Source organism: Camelus ferus, chromosome 18 (assembly GCF_009834535.1).
Source record: "Camelus ferus isolate YT-003-E chromosome 18, BCGSAC_Cfer_1.0, whole genome shotgun sequence".
NCBI classification, from domain to species: domain Eukaryota; kingdom Metazoa; phylum Chordata; class Mammalia; order Artiodactyla; family Camelidae; genus Camelus; species Camelus ferus.
In genome coordinates, this window is record NC_045713.1 from 17,919,376 (window position 1) to 17,940,426 (window position 21,051).

The window sequence follows — 21,051 nt, forward strand, 5'->3', positions numbered from 1 at the left end:
GTGTCACTGCTCCGTCCCCAAGGTGACCACGCAAGCCGTCGCTCTCCTCAGTCCTGAAATACCGCCCTCTCCCCGATTTTATACTGACGAAACTCGAGCTATAATAGTAATAATTGGATATAATTTTTTTTTTGGTAATGTGGGGCTACTGATGAGGAGAACGGAATTCTTTTAATGGGGATAACATTTTGCTTATTTGGGATTCACCAAAATCCATTGCAAAGGTTCATCTGTTACTGCTAGCCTTCAATGGGGAAAGGAGACACCTTTCAAAAGATAGTGTTGGGAAAACTGGATATTCATATACAGAGAGTGAAACTGGACCCTAGCCTTACACGAAATACAAAAATTAATTCAAAATGAATCAAAATCCTAAACGTGAGAACTAAAATTATAAAACTCTTAGAAAAAACATAGGAGTGAAACTTCATGACATTGTTCTTGGCGATTATTTCTTCTATGTGACATGAAAAGCACAGGCAATAAAAGAAAAAATAAATAAACTTAACTTAAATAAACAGTTTTGTATACCAAAGGACGGTAGTAATAGAGTAAAAAGGCAATCCACAAAATGGGAGAAAATATTTACAAATCATATATCCAATAAGGGTTTAATATCCAGAATATATAAAAAAAATCCTACAAATCAACAACAAATAAACAGACAACCAGATTTTAATATGGGCAAAGGAAGTGAATAGACGTTTCTTCTAACAAGGTATACAGATGACCAATAAGCACATGAAAAGATGTTCAGCATCACTAATCATTAGGGAAATGCAAGTCAAAAACCACAAGAGATGCCAATTCACACCCACTAGGATGGCTACTATTAAAAAAACAGAAAGTGTAAGTGTTGGCAATGATGTGGAATGACTGGAATCTTTGTGTGCTACTGGTGGAAATGTAAAATGGTACGGCTGCCGTGGAATTTTTCAAAAAATTAAACATAGAATTACAATATGATCCAGCAATTCCACTTCTGGGTAGATAGTCAAGAGAATTGAAAACAGGGTCTCAAAGAGATGTTTGCATCCCCCTATTTTTTGCAGCATTATTCACAATAGACAAAAGTAGGAGAAACCCACCGTTCATTGACAGATGAATGAATAAGCAAAATGTGGTATATGTATACATACCATGGAATATCATTCAGCCTTAAAAAGGAAGGAAATTCTGAAACATGCTACAACATGGATGAACCTTGAAGACATTATGCTGAGTGAAATAATTCAGTCACAAGAGGACAAATACTGTATGATTCCACTTATATGAGATACCTAGAGTAGTTAAATTCTGACATTGACAGAAATTACAATTGTTGCCAGGGGCTGGAGGTGGGATGGAGAGAGCCAGCTACTGTTTAACAACTATAAAATGTCAACTTGAGACAATGAAAAGAGTTCTAGAGGTAGATGGTGCTTATGGTCGTCCAACAATGTGAATGTATTGAATACCACTGAAATTAAGGTGGTAAATTTTATGTTACGTGTTTTTCAAAACAATTAATAAAACAGCTGACTTCTTATATCTGTTTCTACATTCAAACTTTTGAAGTGTATTGTCTTGGTTGATGTTTCTGAAGAAAATCTGGCTTCATTTAGATATGTAGTTGGGAAAAGGAATCCTTTAATAAGTCTTCTCGCATAATTGTGAATATTCTTCAATATGCCACCAAAACTTGACAAGATTAGTTGCAAGATAGATTCCGAAAACATGTTTATACACTTTTTGTTTTATTGCATTAAAATCTGTTGGTCTATCTTACTTTCCAAATGGATCTTGAACTCACGTATGACTGTTTTGTTTTTTTTTTTTAATTTAAGTGTAGTTGACTTACAATGTTAGTTTCAGGTGTACAGTGTCATGTATGACTTTGTAATGTCACATGCTGGCCATTTGGAAAATATCTGTTTTCTGAGTTATCTAACTCAGTGGTTCTCAGCTGGGTGTGATTTCACCCTCCAGGAAATATTTGGCAAAGTCTAGAAAGAGGTTTGGTTGTCACATTCCGGGATTGCTACTGACATCCACTGGGTAGAGGCCAGAGATCCTGCTAAACATCTTACAACGCACAGAACAGCCTTCCACAACAAAAGACTACACAGCCCCAAATGTCAATAAATTTGAGGTTGGAAGACCCTAGTTTATTTAATGCTGACATATTTCATTATACAATACAAAAATTTTATGTTTGTTAATATCGTCACTAATCTTTCTGGGAAAGTTTGTATTAGGGAGCTGTCAAGATCATGATGGTGGATACAAGTTCTCCAAGAAAGCTCAAATTGTATCATTTACAACATATTTTTCAGTTATTTTCCTTCATGTTACAAAGCACACTTCAATCATTTTCAAGAAACTATCTTAGAAATAAGCAAGCCTAAAAAGCTAGTATTTGTTAGTTGTTTTTGCAGTTGAAATTGGTGTGCCATAAAATAAGGAGTTACTATTTCTCACAATCACATAACTTGTTTTACTCAAGAGACCCATCACACTTGTATGTGGTGTACGTGCGAAATGGGTACTCACTGCCTTGATTGAAGGAGCAGCAGTTTTACCCACCATTGCTTCAGTGCAAATATCAACACAGTGGAAAAAACAAACTTAGTATTATTAGAAAAAAAGTGACCCTATGGGCCCCCTGAAACAGTGTCAGGGATCCCCAGGGGCCCAAGGACCATACTTTGTAAACCTCTGTTCTACATTTACGTGAGGGAAGCAAATCCCTGTGTGTTTAAGGCACCATTAATTAGGTTTTAAAATACAAGGTAATTGTATCTCTAGTTTTCAAACTGTCTTCTGCAGACTTGCCAAAAAGTCAGCAGATACACAGAGATATTTTTAAAAAATAATTCTCTTTTTTCCCAGCTTTATTGAGATATAATTGACAAATAAAAATTGTATATATTTAAAGTGTACAATGTGATGTTTTGCTATACATATATATTGTGAAATGTTTACCACAATCAAGCTAACATATCCATCATTTCACATAGATACCACTGGGGTTTGTGTGCGTGTGCTGGGGAGAGACTATTCGTTCAGCAAATTTTAAGTGTACTATACAGTACTATTAATTATAGTCACCATGCTGTACATTAGATCTCTAGAGTTTTTTCATCTGCATAACAAACTTGAGAGTCAACTTTATAGTAACTTACTTCAAATTATGAGATAGGATAAGTATGAGAAGTTAAGAGACAACCCTTTTTCAGTGGTTTAAGTGTTCACTGTTGATTGCAATGATAGCCTGGGAATCATTGCATTAACCAGCATTAATGTTCTGCTAAATAACATAGAACCTTCATATATATTAGACTAGAGTAAACCATACCATAAAACAAAACACTGTCTGTGTTAGAAAATACTATTTACCATTAGCCTCAGTCTCAGTGTCTTTGTGTTGTACTCAAAAGTAGGGTAGCGTGTCCTTCTCAGGCGATGCTGCTTAGAAATCAGCACAGCATACTCTCTTGTATCTCTCCTCCCTTGTTCCAAACTGTTGCAAACACAGTGAATATTTGGTCCACAACTGGGGACAGAAGAAAGAGCACCAGCTTTGGAGTCAGCTCAGACCTGCATCTGCTGCATAGCTCAAATCTTGGGCAAGTAAGTACTTAATTTTTCTGATTCTGAGTTTTCTCTTACGGCATATGGCAATGAAAATATGTGTATCACATCTACTGAGAGGACCGAAGGAGGTAAAGCACATAAGCACGCAGCACAATGCGAGGTGCGTAGTAAGTGCTTCCTGAATGACAACTATCATGAATTTGGTTCTGTGTCTAAGGGCATTATTTAGATTTTTATAAGCTCTGCTTTCCCAATTCTCCTTCAATAGGTATATTCTAAGACCACCTGATAAGTTACTCTGGAAAGTTAAGTAATCATAAATGTCTTTCTGTTTTTTTTTTTTTTAAGCACTTTTTAAGAGGGAAGAGGGGGCGAGATAGAGGTATACGATTCAGAGACACAAACTACTATGTATGAAATAAATAAGCAGCAAGGATATATTGTACAGCATGGGGAAATATAGCCATTATTTTGTAACAGTTTTAAATGGAGTACAATCTATAAAAAAATACTGAATTACTATGTTGTACACCTGAAACTAATATTGTAAATCAACTATACTTCACCACAAAAATAAAAAGAAAGAAAGAAAAAGAAAAGCAAAATTCCCTATTTCCCTTTCTCATGGCCAGAGAATTCTTTAAAGAAGAATGCTCTTTGTCCTTTTGATTTCAAAAAGGAGCTTACCTTTCTTTAGATGCTTTTTGTGTGTTTATGATTAAATGTATTACTGGACATTGTAAGTTGAATATTATATATTATTTATTATATAGAAGCCTGACTAGCAAAATAGCCACAATTTAAAACAGGTCAGTAGTGTGGACTGAAGGCCAAAACCTGGGATAATGTCTATACTAGATTTCCTTATTGATCTAAATTATATTGTAGGAATGTAGCCCTTGACAGTAATCTTTTAAAGGTTTTTGTTTCTTTGTTTTCAGCTTCTTCAGTCTAACATGGCAGAAAAACCAAGGCGTATGTCTACACAAACACTGGATGATGAGGATACAGTTGAGTATATCTTTCAAAGAGAACTTTCCATTTTGTACTTCAGTAAGACTGTGTAGCTTCAGAATATTGACTCAGTAAACTGACTGACTCAGAGCTAGATGATAAAGGCTCATGTTTGTTATGGTTGCACATGAATTAACTTTTATACTGATCAGAGTTAAATGTCAACGATGTCGCATGTTTCTTGAGTCTCCAGGCACTTTTAATAGCGCAAAAGACTGTTCCTATTTAACACCAAAGAATTACAAATGAAAACTCCAGAACCTCCAGTAGGTGAGAAGAATAATGCTACTTTGATGCATATGCTTGTGGAACATTATGTGCTGATAATAAATAACTTTTAAATGAAGTTATTTTAGGAAGTGGCCAGTGGCTGCTTTTTTATTACCTTACTGAGTGGGAGCTTGTACCAAGTTCCATTTTAAGGTGAGCCTCTACTATGGAAAACATAGAAATTCATAGAAAATTTTAAACTAAAAGAGAGAGTAGCATATCTGGAAACTATGCAAAATGTGAGATGATGTATAGTGTTCTAGTGTCCTTAGAGTTCAAGATGAATTTCCAAGAAAGTTTGAACCAGCAGAGATAAGTTCAGACTGCCCATCCTTTATCTGGATACACTGACCACCATAGGTTTTCTCCCTCTACAGTTACATTACAGTATTAAATCTTTACGCTTATAATCAACCTAAGTTTCTTGCCGCCTTTTTCTCTTTATGTTTTTATTAAGATTCACTTGCCATTAAGCCATGGGCTGTAAATGCGACATGAGATGTTTAATTCTTTTAGATTTTCTGTAGTTTTCTCATTCGTCACAGTGTTTTTATAGTTGACAGTGTATGTTGATACTTTTTTCTGTTTCCCTGTCTGGTCACTCTTCATCTTCTTTTCAGGCATCTCTTTTCACCTCCTGAGAGTCATTCTTGTCTTATTCTTAGGCCTTTTTTTTTTTTTTTTAGTTTTTTTAATTTTTAAAATGTTATCTTCCTTCAAGCCTCCACTGTGCTCAAATGACTATAACTGCATTCAGGGTATTTCTATACTTTCTTTAAAACTAAAATTTCAAAACTCAAACTTATCTTGCTCTCATAAAAAAAACACTAGCTTTTTCTTCTGCCTTTCTTATAACTGGTCACGGTATCTCATTAGTTATTAAGTTCTTTTGATTCTTTTTTTTCAAAATGTCTCACTCATCTCACTATTTTTCCACTCACACCAATAGTTTTAGTACCACTCACATTCATCAGGGAAGGGGCTTCACAACTTATCTTCTGGCCCTGGTTTCCTTTCCAGGCCACTCTGCATGCTAAGTGCCCCATTCATCTGTTTGAAATGCTTCTTCCTTCTGCTGTTCTCTGGCTCAAATCTCCAGCTACTGCCCTTCACCATTTAGATAAAATCTATATTCCTTAGCCTCATATTCAAAACTCTCTATTTCTGGGGTCCTTTTTATCTTTCTAATTTTCCCTCCTTCAGTTTCCCAATTTAAATCTTTCCCTTTAGATAGGCAAGTTCCTTATGGCACAAGAGCACATAGTCCATAATTCTACCTCTAAGCCTGTTGCCATATTTGCCTCTTGTTCATAATACTTACCTCATCCACACAAACCTTATCCTGTCTTCAAGGGCCAATCTGCTGTCTTTTTAAATCATCTTTCACTACGCCATACCACAGTCATTTATCCTTCTTCCAAATTCTTATATTATCTTTTTCTAAAAGTAAATGTTTTTGTTAACAGTTTTATTTTTTTAAATTTCCACTTAATTTTTAAAGCTTTTTGGGGGGGAGTGCAGGTAATTTTATTTATTTATTTTATTTTTAAACATTTTTAACGGATATACTGGGGATTGAACCCAGGACCTCATGTATACTAAGCATGCACTCTATCACTGAAGTACCCTCCCCCTGAATTCCTATATTATTTATTGACTTTTCTATAATTTTGGTATTAGTATGATGTTAATTGATTTTAATTTTTTCTACATGGTTTCATTGAACTTCATTGAAATTGTAGGCTCTTCATAAATAAGACTCTTGACTTGTAGAACATTAGCACGTGAAAGAATTTTAAGCTCACTTGGTCAAATGTTTTCATTTTGCACAAGGGAAAACAGGCACCAGTGACTGTCCAAAAGGTTCCCTATGACAAGTGAATTTCTTATTCAGCTGACTTCCCTTGCCACTGGAAAAGAGTCCAGTGAGTACAGGATAAGCAGGCTTGTCAGAGTTTGTAGAGTGCTTTATAATTTACAGACTATAACTTAATCCCATCTGCTACGTTATCCTGTTTGCCAGATATAGTCTGTGTGTCTTTGCTATCATGAGGGATTAAGATAGTATATGATTAACACCTCAGTTTCATGTGAATGTGTATGAAATAATCCTTTAATAGTATGATATTGTATTTTATATAGATATATCTTTATATACCTTACATTTTTATATACCTACCTTGTTTACTTCTTAATTTGCTTTATTTGTGGATGGTGCAAAGGTGAATTCAAGAACAAGATCTGAATGATCACAAATTCCAGATTAATAGAATCTGAAATATTTAAGTGTTCTACATAGATTATATTGGCATTTTATAAAAATACATACCATAAGAAAGAACTTTTGGCTCATCAGAAGACATTTGTTAAGTAAGAGTGATGACACTATGGAAACCCCTACTTGTTCTTTTTGCTCTTTGGGTGAAAACTCAGTGTTAATGAGGCCAAGGTTTCTGGTCCTTTCCTGATAAGAAAATGGGCAATATTTTGTTCTATGGACACACAAAGTACTTTGATCTGGTACCTCCCTGATCTAGTTTTAAAAATGAGGGAAGCCTGTCAAAAGGGAGTCTGGGAGAGAGGGAATGGTGGAATGTCAAAATCTATTATTGTTACATTACATATAATCTTCAGATTAGATGGATCAGAACGTTCTCTTCGTAAGTAGAGAACTCAGAATTTACAACATATATTAAACCCTCTCTTCCAAGAGCACAAAGAGTAAGAAATTGAATATTTTTTTCTTATTTTTTATTTGATTGTACTTCCAATTTAGTATTACTAACTATGCTCTCTCTAAATTAAAAAATCCCCATTTTTATTAATTTTTATTGATTATTATTATTTTATTTTTTTATTAATTTATTAATTAATTTTTTATAAATTAATTCTTTGTTGACTCCTGAATTCCTGGTTGGTCCCATCCCTATCATTAACTGTTCGTTGAACATAGACTAATTCAACTAGCGACTATTGAGAACCTGCTGTGAGCTAGGAATTAACAATGTAAAATGAACAAAATTCTATCTCAAAGAGCTCAAAGTGTGTTGAACTCTGTCTTAGGGTAAATCATGATGTAAACTGTTTGAAATTTAACCTCTTATTTTGATTAAGAGAATTAAATTAATTTTAATATTAACCATAGTGAAACTGTTCATTGAATATAAATGTTTCCTTATATCCACTATGCCTACTATATTAGAATGCTTATGGAAAAAGAAATAGCATAATTTTATTTTCTATGCAAAGAATGTTTTACAAAAAATCTTAATGGGAGAGGATATAGCTCAGCTGGTAGACTGCTTGCTTAGCATGCATGAGGTCCTGGGTTCAATCTCCAGTACCTCCATTAAAAAATAAATAAACCTAAAACAAACAAACAAACAAACAAACCTAATTACCCTCCCCAAAACAAAACAAACAAAATCTTGGAAGCATACTCTTATTTAGGACTACTAACTCTATGATTTCTTGGTTAAGAAAAAAATTTTAAATAATTTCATATTGTTGACCACACTATTCAAAATACTTATGCTAAAAATGTGATTTAGTGAATCTATTTTACTCTTACTGCTGAACTTAATTAACAGCCGCATAGCAGGGTGATTCAGAAAGTGGTAGGAATGCACAAAGGAATATGAAATTAGAATATGAAGAACAATAATCCAATTAATAGTTTTGATGCTCAAATATGCAACATTTGGATAGCAGGTGCCATTTAAACAGATTCTCCTGTGCTTTATAAATTGTATTTTAATATATATGGGGAGAAAGGACATCTTCGTACTAATAGTTTTTCCAATATGTAAACATGATACATGTTTCTGTTTATGTAGTTCTACCTTAATCATGCTCATCATTGTTTTGTGGTTTTCTGTGAATGTCTTACATATCTCTATAATACTTGATATTATTTCTGTCATTTTGAATTCATTGAGACTTGTTCTGTGGCTTAATGTATGATCTATCCTAGAAAATGTTTTGTGTGCATCTGAGAAAAATGTGTATTAGATAGCTGTTACATGGAACTTTATATGCCTGTTAGGTCCCTTTGGTCTATTGCTTTGTTCAAATCTGTTTCCTTTTTGGTTCTCTGTCTGGATGATCTGTCTATCCATTGTTGAGAGTTGGGTGTTCGAGTCCCTGACTACTACTACATTGGTCTCTCTTTCTCCTTTTAGTTCTGATAGTAATTGCTTTGTATATTTAAGTGCCCCAATGTTGAGTGCATATTTATAATAATTACATATTCTTGATGGATTGTCCTCTTTATCATTATAATTTAGTTTATTTTGTTTGAAATAAGTATAGCTGCTTTCACTTTCTTTTGGTAACCATTTGCTTGAAATATCTTTTTCCGTCACTTTACTCCTTCTATTGTGTTCCTAAAACTAAAGTTACTCTCATGTAGGCAGCATATCATTTAATTTTTAAAAAATCTATTCAGCCTTCTATGATTTTTTATTGGAGAATTAATCCACTTACATTTAAAGCAAGTCTTGGTAGGCAAGGACTTACTACTGCTATTTTGTTAATTGTTTCTGTTTTGTAATTGTTTTGTTCTTTATGTGTTATCTTGCTATGTTCTTTTGTGGTTTGATGACTTTTTTTGGTGGTATGCTTTGACTCCTGTATCATTACCTTTTGTGTATCTAAAATAATCTATCATTTCACCCATTATATCCATTTTTTTCTGTGGATTCTTAAATATACTCACAGTAGTTATCTTACAGTGTTTATCAATTCCAGTATCCTCATTGTCTGGCTATTTCCATTGATTGTGTTTTTCCTTGGCTCATGGGACAGATTTTTTTCTGCTTCTTCATATCTGGTAATTTTCATTATGCATTGAGCATTACGTATGGTGTATGGTAGAAAGTCTGAGTTCTATTATTTTATTTCTCTAAAAAGTATTGAATTTTGTTTTAGCAGGCAGTTAGATTACTGGCAGGTCATTTGGACCCTGTCAAGTCATGATACTCTTTGTAAAGATGGATTTACCTTAGTTATACCCTTCTACTTGCAAGTAATCCTTTGACTTAAAGCATAATCCTGAATCCTATAGCAAATCCTTTTAAACTTTAAGTTAAGTGTTTACCAAACATATAACTTGGAAGACATTTAAACTCCAAACTCTGTCTCCTTAGGTCTTCCCAGGACCACTGCTGAAATACCAGCTCAGCACTTTCGGAATGCCAGCCCCTCTCAATTTTTTGTAGTCATGCCTGCATGTGCAGAGTTAGATTCAGCCAAGTATTCTTAAGTTTGCAGATTTGGATCTCCCTGCTCTGTGGCTTGCTCTTTCAGGATTTCTCTCTCAATATCCTAGTATTTTGTCAGCCCCAACTTTTGACCTTAGACTTCACAGCTCAGGATTGTCAGTCTTTGCCTGCGCTCTGCTTCCCAAGCTTCTCATTCACAGGGGAGGAGCCTCAAGAGCATACATGGACAAACCTAGTTCACCTATTATTTTAACCTTACTCCCAGAATTTGATTTAGTCCTGTTTCTGCTTCCTTTTCTTTCCATTCCAGTGCTTCAAATAGTTCTTTCTAATTGTTAATGTAAGGAAAGGTAAAATGCTGTGTTACTCTGATATCACTAAAAGCTGAGAATGTACACACGATTTTATGTCTTACATTTTAACTTAATATTTTCATGTAACCATTTTTCAATTTATTAAAGCATTCTTTATAAATATCTTTAGAGACTTAAGAATGCTCCAGTATGTGCCTGAATAAATATATTATCATTTACTTAGACATTCTGTTTCAGGGAGTCATATATTTGGTTGTTAGAGGACTACACTGAACACTTCTCTGTATAAAGCATTTATGAAATTTTCTAGTGATTTGGGAGAGATTTCCAAGGGTAAGATTAATATAAATTGTTAAGCCTTTTTTGAATTATTTTTTCCCTCTTTTAAAAATAATCGATTGGTAAATGTATGTATAATATTGATGGATATCTAGTTTTCTAGGCTGGTGTTATTACCAGTGTATCCCTTTAACAATTTGATGTAACACAAGTTCTCAGAGAGCATATAACAAGTTTGAAGTCAAATTTTTTAGTTGCTTTTTAAAAAACTCAAATTAACTTTGGTTTTCTTACATATATTAACATATATTGGGTTTCCTGAAAATGCTACACTGAAACAGAATGAAAGAATGTTGTTTCCTTTTTTCTATAAAAAATAATTTATTATTTTAGAGTAACACACTGGGTTTTCTTGTGGTATTTCTTTAATTTCTTACTTTTAAATTTAGAAATATAGTCTATTTGAGTGTGATCAAGGATAGAGTCACTATAAAAATGATGACAAAATCTGTGTGTCTGGACAAAGATTTCTCTTCTGACAAATTTACTTCATTTGCATTTTGTCTGAGGTATGATTATGAAATGATAATCAATTCCATTTCTTTGATATGTTATTATAATCATATTTTCAAATGATATTTCTTATTCTAATTAAAAATATATACATATTTTTTTCTTCAAGCAAAAAGAAGATAATACCCGCTGCTTAACTATGCTTGGTCATTTTGGTTTTGATTGTTTGCCTCATCAGTTGGTGAACAAATCTGTTCAACAAGGATTTTCTTTTAATATTCTCTGTGTGGGTAAGTGCCAAACCCCTCGCATGAATTATTTCTTAATTTTCCTAAATGCTTATTTCAACTTTCCTTAAGCAACATAACTGGTGCTGTTAATTTAAGACCACACCTCTATGTTTGTATTTTCATTTTCTTAGTCATGTTACCTAGACATTTTTTCTTTAAATGTTTCAGTGCTCTTCTAGATCCGATACAGTTTTCTGTATATTATCTTTCTATATTATGTTAATGGCTGAAGGAGTCAGGAGTAGTATGTATACTTTCAAGGACATTCCAGTCTTTGAAGTATCTGGGACCTTTTAAATCACGCTAGGGGTTCAGAGTGTTACTTCTTCTCAGACATCTTATGTCCCTATGATGTGTCTGTATTTATACAGGGGAAACTGGAATTGGAAAATCAACATTGGTTGACACATTGTTCAATACTAATTTGAAAGACAAAAAATCCTCACATTTCTACTCAAATGTTGGACTTAAAGTTCAGACCTATGAACTTCAGGAAAGCCATGTTCAGTTGAAATTAACTGTTGTGAAAACAGTGGGATATGGTGATCAAATGAACAAGGAAGCCAGGTGAGTGCTCTCTTATTTTAATTTAAAAGTTATCCTTATTTCAAGAATTTACTGTCAAGATGTAATATTCTTCTAAGGCAACTGAAACTTTTTCTCCCAGATATTAATTATTTCCTAATTAAGTAATATTATCTTATTATGAAATTGATTCTTAATCCAATTTTCTGATTTCCTTACAAGATTTTGGAATTAACCAATTATAACAAAAATTTGTTGATGTGGTTTCTGTTCATTTTAACTTATTTTCTTACTTGTCCTCTGGTACTATGGGGACTTTTTACAGTTCTTGGGTCAGATTTAAACTATCTGTGTAAGAGGGAAATAAACTGTGACATAGCAATAGCTTTAGAGTTTTTGTGAAATGGATGCATATTCATTATCATAATACATGATAATATATATCATACTTTTCTACTTCACTGAAGTTAGCATTAGAGTGAAAATTTTTTTTTCCATATATTGACCTTTTTGGTGTGACTTAGGTTAGTTATATGTAGTGATATGCTGAAACTGGTTCATACAAGCTATTGAGAATAGGTTGTGCTCAAGTCTACATTTAATGACCTCATTTGGGTAGTCTGAAATTAGCCAAGGTGGGAGTATTCACAACACAGAGATCAGCAAATGCTACAAATCAGTTTTCTTTTCCCTCCTAGAGGGCTGTGTTTTAAACATTCACCACTGGTTAAAGACACCACTAGCACACCACTGGTTAAAGACAGCCTTTTAAACATGTAAGTTCTAACAAGTATGAAAATAATTTGTGTGACACTTGTATATAAAGAATAGACAGCTGAGAAAAGACTTGAAGCAAAGGCAAATGATACATTGCTTTAAATATTAATATATAGAAAATGAATATTATTATAGTACTAATAGTCAATACTTCTGAAAGTATTTTTTAATATAGGATTAAGCCTAGGGTCGATATGCTTAATGTACTGTATGCATTTCATTGTATTGTGGACTGAGGTGGTGCCCTCTCTATTAATTTCCTGAGTCTGTCGTAAGAAGTTACCTTAAACTGAGTGGCTTTTCAGGAGGCCAGAAGTCAAAAATCAAGGACTAGCAGGGCCACACTCTCAGCAAGCTCTAGGAGAGACTCTTTCTTTGCTTTTGTAGTTGACATTCCCTCTGGCTACATCAGTCCAATCTCTGCCTCCATCTTCACATAGCCTTCTCTGCTCTCTATGCATCTCTTTTAAGGACATTTGCTATTGAATTTAAGGTGGACTCAGTTAATCCAGGGTTATCTCGTATTGAATTTCTTAATTATATTTTTAAGACTTTTTTTCAAACAAGATCACATTTACAGATTCTAAGGATTAGGATGCGGACATATCCTTTTGGGGATTACCATTCAACCCATGACAGACCCTTTATATGATAGGGTTGCTTCTCATATGTTTTTAATGGATTTTTCCCATTTATTTACTTGTTGGGTTGCTTGTTTGCTATCAGCTATTCAAGTCATATATGGATATATTTCTGTAAAAAATTAAATAATCCAGATGAAATGAAAACCCACTTAGCCAAACCTAAGCACTTTGCACCATTTCTTTTCCCAAAAATATCCCCTATTGTGAGTTTGGTAGGTGTCCTCTCAGACCTTATCCCATGTAGTCGTTCAATTTTTGAAATAATTGAAATACATTTGAAATAACACAGAGAAAATTTCTTTAAAATATATCATGTATAATAAAGAAATACATAAAACATTTATGGTCAAGTTAATAGATATTCCAAAACAAATGTCCTAGGTAAACTTCTTTCTATTCAAGTTATAACCTGCTTCTCACAGGTGTTGAACATTTCCATTTTTAGATAACAACCACTAGTCAGATTCACAGAAGCAGAATAAAATGTTGGTTGCCAGTGGTGGTTGGAAGGAGAAATGGGGAATTACTGTTCAATGGGTATAAAATTTCAGCTATGCGAGATAACTGGAGAACTTCTGTACAACCTAGTGCCTATATTTAACAGTACTTTATTGTACAATTAAAATTTTGTTATAAGAATAGATCTCCTGCTAGGTGACCCATAGTTTAAAAAAAACTATAGGATACTGCAAAAGTACTGCTTAGCATGTACATTTTTATAGCATGAAATCCTTATATTAGGGAAGAACTAATCAGTGATGTAGGTTTCCATGTTAAACCAGACAAATAAGAACAAATTAACCCTAAATCAAGAAAAAGAAAAGAAAAATTACAGTAGAGCAGAAATTTACGAAAACAGAAAAAAAGTCAGAAAATCAGTAAAACCAAAAGCATGTTCTTTGAAAAGATTAGTAATTTTGAACCTCTAGCCAGACTGAGCAGCACTATATACAATAGACAAGACATGGAAACAACCTAAATGTCCATAGACAGAGGACTGGATAAGAAGCTGTGATATATTTATATAATGGAATACTACTCAGTCATAAAAAAGAATAAAATAATGCCATTTGCAGCAACATGGATGGATCTGGAGATTATATATATATATATCTTCTTTATCCAATCATCTGTCAATAGACATCTGTCTTAGCTATTGTAAATAGTGCTGCTATGAACATTGGGGTGCATGTATCTTTTCTAGTTAGAGTTTCCTCTGGATATATGCCCAGAAGGGTGATTACTGGAACATATGGTAAGTCTATTTTTAGATTTTTAAGGAATCGCCATACTACTTCCCAACTACATCAAACTACATTCCCACCAACAGACAAGGGTTCCCTTTTCTCCACACTCTCTACAGCATTTATCATTTGTGGACTTTTGAATGATGGCCATCTTGACCAGTGTGAGGTGATACCTCATTGTAATTTTGATTTGCATTTCTCTGATAATTAGTGATATCGAGCATTTTTTCCTGTGCCTATTGGCCATTTGTATGTCTTCACTGGAGAAATGTTTATTTAGGTCTTCTGCCCATTTTTTGATTGAGTTGTTTGTTTGTTTGTTTTTGTTATTTGAGTTGTATGAGCTGTTTATATAGTCTGGAAATCAAGCCCTTGTCAGTCGCATGACATAGAACAGCCTTAATCTATTTATCCTTGTGCTGATCCCATGCTGTATTAAGTATTTTAGCTTCATAATAAGACCTGATATATGAAGAATATATCTCCTTGGTTTTTCAGTATGTCTTGAGCATTCTCGGTTCTTTGTATTTACACATATGTACACATATAAAAATTTGGTTTCTGATTGGGATTGCATTGAACCGATAACTCATTTTGCCATTTCTATAAACAATATAAAGCACGGGCCTTTTTTATTGGTTTGTAATTGTAATTGGTTTGTAATTGTTATCTTTGTGTGGACATGTTATACACATTTTTAATCACTGTGGCAAACTAGTGAGTACACATATTACATACATATTAAGTGGTAAAAATGCAGATTTCAGATGTTATTAATCTATTAAGCTAAATATTTAAATGATCATTTTTTTTCAGCTATCAGCCAATTGTTAACTACATAGATGCTCAATTTGAGGCCTATCTTCAAGAAGAACTGAAAATTAAACGTTCCTTCGCTGACTACCATGATTCCCGTGTCCACGTGTGCCTTTACTTCATTTCACCTACAGGACATTCTCTGAAGTCCCTTGATGTATTGACCATGAAGAACATTGATAGTAAGGTGTGTCTGGTAAATCCATCAACCTATCAAGATTTGATACTTCTTTTGAGATCATCCAAATCTTGAAGGCATCTGAACACATGAATCTGTTACTTTGTAATATGCATATGCATCTTTTCCCCTCTGTTATCCTTTAAAGCACAAAATTCAACCTCAAATATGCAATATAGAAATAATTTCTTTGTACAAATTACAAGTGAACATTTTTTGTTAGGTGCTACACACATATACACACACACAGCCTTTCGAGTATAGTAACAAAAAAGTCCATTATTTTTAGGTGTTTTTTTGCAAATACAAGTAGAGCTATCTGCAAAGACATCTAGATAGGATAAGGATCTGTTAAAATTGGATATTGATTAAGATGGATTTACAGAGAAGGTGCTGCAAATGAATGACAGGTAGAAAGAATTAATCTGCTCTACAATTTTGATGAAAGATCTCTTTTGACTTTTTTAACATTCAGTTTAATAAGAAATAAAACTGATAGTGAATTAAATAGACTACCTCATTCTACTGTTTACATTTTACTAACTCCAGATGTGTTGAAAGTGTAAGAACATTTGAGAAGAGAAAGAAAATTAAGACTTCTAAACCTGAATTCTGATTAACGATTAATCTTCAAAAGTACCAATCGATTTTGGAAAGCAATTTTGTGAAGAAGTCATGATAGTGATTAGTGATAGTGATTATCTAGTTATGAAAATTTGTTGTCAGAAATTGTGAGGTTTTGACTGTAAAAATTCCAGGACTAATAACAAATTCTCAATAGTAATATTTTGTTTGCTTCCTTCTTAATAGGTGAACATTGTACCACTGATTGCCAAAGCAGATGCAATTTCTAAAAACGATTTACAGAAATTTAAGTGTAGGATCATGAGTGAATTGGTTAGTAATGGCATCCAGATATACCAGTTCCCAACAGATGATGAAACTTCTGCTCAGGTGAACTCCTCAATGAATGTAAGCTCCTAACGACTGAATGTCAATTGTTTTACATGTGGAAATGAAAACAGAATTTATGAGTAACAATATGAGTAATATATTGTCACTTGTATCTAACAAAGACACTATAAATAAGGTATTTTTCTCCAAAATGCTGTGTGGGAGAATGTTTTTCTTTCTCAATTTTGAAAAATGTTTGCTGAGAATCAATGCTTTTAAAAATAGTTTTGTTGAGATATAGTTTACATAGTATATGATTCACCCATTTAAGTATACGATTTAGTCTGTTCACAGATATGTGCAACCATCCCCACAAACAAATTTAGGATATTTTTATTATCTTGAAAAGAAACTCCATACTCTTTAGCTTCTCTCCCCTACTACCTGTCAGCCCTCCTGTCTACCTACCCTAGGAAACCACTAATCAACTTCTCTCTCTTCAGATTCCTCTGCACTAGATATATCATATGAATGAAATTACACAACATTTGGTCATGTTTCCATGGTTTTACTGGCTATTAGTATGTCTTCCCAAGAGGAGCATTTACTCAGACCTTTTGTCCATTTTTTGTTGAGCTTTTGCCTTTTTATTATTGAATTGTAAGAGTTCTTTATATACTCTGGATACAAGTTCCTTATGAGATATGTGATTTGCAAATATTTTCTCCCAATCTGTTTGTCATATTTTCACTTTATTTTTCATGTTCTTTGAAACATAAGCTTTTTAATATTGATGAAGTCCAATTTATCTATTTTTGTTGTTGCTTGTGCTTTTGATGTCATTTCTAAGAATATTTTGTCAAATCTAAAGTAATAAAGGTTTACTTACAAGTTTTCTTCTAAGAGTTTTAAAAATTGTGGTAAAATACACGTAACAAGAAATTTGCCATCTTAAACCTTTTAAATGATACAGTCCAGTGGCATTATACCTTCACAATGTTGTGCTACAATCATCACCACCTTCTATCCACAGAACTCTTTTCATCTTGCAAAACTAAAACTCTGTAATAAACAATTCCTCATTACTCTTCCCCTCAGCCCCTGGCCACCATATTGTACTTTCTGTCCTTATGAATTTGATTACTTAAGATACTTCTACTAAATGAAATTATATAGTATTTGTCTTTTTATGTCTGTGCAAATATCTCTTTGAATTCCTACTTTCAGTTCCCTTGGGTATATGCCAAGAAGTGGAATTGCCAGATTGTATGGTAATTCTATGTTTAATTTCTTGAGGATCACCATACTGTTTTTCCATAGTGGCTGCATTATTTTACATTCCCACCAAAAGTGCACAAGGATTTCAGTTTATCCACATTCATGCCAACACTTGTTCCCTTTTTTAAAAATAGTAGCTTACCTTAATAGATGTGAGGTGGTATCCATTGTGGTTTCAATTTCTGTGGTTATTGAGATGATCATGAGATTTGTATCCTTCATTTTTTTAATGTGATGTGTCATTTTGATTGCTTTTCAGATAGCGAACCATCCTTGCATCCCTGGGATGGATTCCATTTGATCATGGTTTATGATTCTTTTTATATATTGTTGAATTTAGTTCCCTAATACTTTTTGAGGATTTTTGCATTTATATTCGTCTGAGATATTGCCCTGTAATTTTCTTCTTTTGTAGTGTCTCTGTCTGGTTTTACTATCAGGCTGACAGTGGCCTCATAATGAACTTGGGAGTGCTCCCTCCTCTTCAATTTTTTGGAGTAGTTTGAGAAGGATTGGTATTAGCTCTTCTTTGTATGTTTGGTAGAATTACCCTTTGAAGCTATCCAGTCTTGAATTTCTGTTTGCTAGGGGTTTTTTGATCACCGATTCAATTTCAATCCTAGAGATTTGTCTGATCAGATTACCTATTTCCTTCTGATTCAGTTTTGGAAGATTGTATATTTCTAGGAATTTATCAATTTTTTCTAGGTTGTCCAATTTGTTGGCTTAACTATTCATGGTTTTCTTTTATGATTTTTTTTGTATCTCTGCACTATTCATTGTAGTTTCTCCTCTTGCACTTCTTATTTTGCTTACTTGAGTCCTCTCTCTTTTTTTAATGAGCCAGTCTAAAGGCTTGTCAATTTTGTTTATCTTTTCAGAAAACCAGCTGTTGATTTCATTTATCTTTTTTGTCTCTATTTCATTTATTTCCTCTCTGATCTTTATTATTCCTTTCTTCTGCTGACTTCGGGCTTTGTTTGTTCTTCTTTTTCTAATCCGTATAATTGGTAGGTTAAGTGGTTTGAGTATTTTTCTTGTTTTTTCAGGAAGACCTGTATCACCATAACCTTTCCTCTTAGAATATCTTTTGCTGCATCCTGTAGATTTTTGGAAAGTTGCATTTTCATTTTCATTGTCTCAAGGTATTTTCTGGTTTCTTCTTTAATTTCATCATTGACCCATTGGTTTTTAGTCACATGTTGTATAGTCTCCATATCTTTGTCCTTTTCCTATTTTTCTTTCTGTAGTTGATTTCTAGTTTTGTACCACTGTGGTCAGAAAACATGCTTGATATAGTTTATATCCTCCTAAATTTGTTAAGATTTGTTTTGTGGTCTATCAGGTGATCCATCCTGGATAATGTCTCATGTGCACTTGAAAAGAATGTGATTTTGCTGTTTTTGGATGCACAGTCTTGTAGATATCTATTAAGTCCAATTGATCTAATGTGTTATTTAAGGCCACTGTTTCCTTGTTAATATTCTGTCTGGATTTACCTGCCCGTTGATGTAAGTGGTATGTTAACATCACTACTATTACTGTATTATTGTCAATTTCTCCCTTTATATCTGTTAATACTTGCTTTATATCTTTATATGTACTTAGTGCACATTTGTTTAGAAACATCATATCCTCTTCTTGTATTGATTTCTTTATCATTATATAATGCCCTTCTTTGTCTTTTGTTATAGACTTTGTCTATGTGAGTATTGATAGCCCAGCTTTCTTTTCATTTCCATTTGCATCCCCTCACTTTCAGTCTGTATGTGTTCTTAGCTCTGAAGTGAGTCTCTTGTAGGCAGTATATAGATGGGTCTTCTTGCTTTTATCCAATCAGCCACCCTATGTCTTTTGATTGGAGCCATTCAGTCCACTGACACTTAAAGTGATTATTGATAGGTATGTACTTATTGCCATTTTGTTACTTGTTTTATGGGTTTTTCTCTCTCTGTTCTTTTTTCTTTTAGTCTTTTCCCTTGTGGTTTGCTGACATTCTACAGTGGTATCCCTGTGTTCCTTCTCTCTAGTTTTTGTGTATTTATTGTAGGTTTTTGATTTGTGGTTACCATGGGGTTCATATATGTGGACCTATAACTAGATCTACTTGTTTTAAACTAGTAGTCATTTATGTTCAAACACATTATAAAAGATCTACATTTTTCTCCCCTCCCCCACATTTTGTGTTTGATGTTATATTTTATGTCTTCATGCTTATCCCTTAATTGTTTATTGCAGTTATAGTTAATTTTATAATTTTTATCTCAGTCTTAATACTAACTTATTTACATGATGGATCCACAGCCCTTACTATATATTTGCCTTTACTAGTAGGATTTTTCCTTTCCTATAGATTCTTATTTTCTCTTATAGCCTTTCTTTTCCACTTAGAGAAGACCCTCTAACACTTCTTTTAGGGTCAGTTTAGCATTGGTTAACTCTTAGTTTTTGCTTGTTTTAGATGTTCTTTATCTCTCATTGAATTTGAATGGTAACCATTCTGGGTAGAATATCCTAGGTTGTAGGTTTTACCCCTCAGTGCTTTAAATATATTTTGCCACTTCCTTCTGGCCTGCAAAGCTTCTGTAGAAAAATCAGCTGATAGCCTTATGGTGGTTCCCTTGTATGAGACTATTTGGTTTTCTTTTGCTGCCTTCAGAATTATCTCTTTTTATTCAAGTTTTGCCATTTTAATTATGATATGTATTGCTGTGGGTCTCTTTAGGGTTCTCTTGTTTGGGACTCTGTGCTTCCTGTACCTAGGTATCTGTTTCCTTCTTCAGGTTTGGGAAGTTTTCAGCCATAATTTTGTCAGATACATTTTCAACTCTTTTCTCTCTCTTCTTCTGGGATCCCTTTAATGTGAATGTTAGTACACCTCATGTTGCTGCACAGGTCCCTTAAACTGTTCTCATTTTTTAAATTGTTTTTCTTTTTGCTATTCTGATTGGGTGATTTCCGTTATTCTATGTTCCATATCACTTATATGTTCTTCTATATCACCTAATCTGCTGTCAATTCCTCCTAGTGTGTTTTTCATTTCAGTTATTATATTCTTCAAGTCTGATTGGCTCTTTTTTTTAAAAAAAATTTTTTTTCTAGCTCCTTGTTAAAATTCTTATTGTGTTCATCTATTCTTTTCCCCAGTTCAGTTATCATTCTTATTACTAATGCTTTGAATTCTTTATCCAGTAAATTATTTATCTCTGTTTCA

At 33.4% G+C, this 21,051-nt stretch overlaps 2 protein-coding genes across 3 annotated transcripts in view; one reads left to right on the forward strand and one right to left on the reverse strand.

Moving 5' to 3' along the window:
- Nucleotides 1-21,051, reverse strand: part of ZNF713 (zinc finger protein 713) — a 72,831-nt gene that overhangs the window by 28,109 nt on the left and 23,671 nt on the right. The gene's annotated exons all lie outside the window — the stretch shown is intronic.
- The window catches only part of SEPTIN14 (septin 14), a 28,126-nt gene continuing 11,487 nt past the window's right edge, over nt 4,413-21,051 (forward strand). The window contains exons 1-5 of one of the 2 annotated variants that reach the window (XM_006181474.2): nt 4,413-4,586; nt 11,358-11,478; nt 11,850-12,045; nt 15,488-15,674; nt 16,476-16,637. In XM_006181474.2, the coding sequence (XP_006181536.1) occupies nt 4,533-4,586; nt 11,358-11,478; nt 11,850-12,045; nt 15,488-15,674; nt 16,476-16,637 (720 nt within the window). In that variant the 5' untranslated portion in view covers nt 4,413-4,532. Of the gene's footprint in view, nt 4,587-11,357; nt 11,479-11,849; nt 12,046-15,481; nt 15,675-16,475; nt 16,638-21,051 lie in introns of those variants that run through there. The other variant, XM_032460384.1, reaches the window with a different exon arrangement.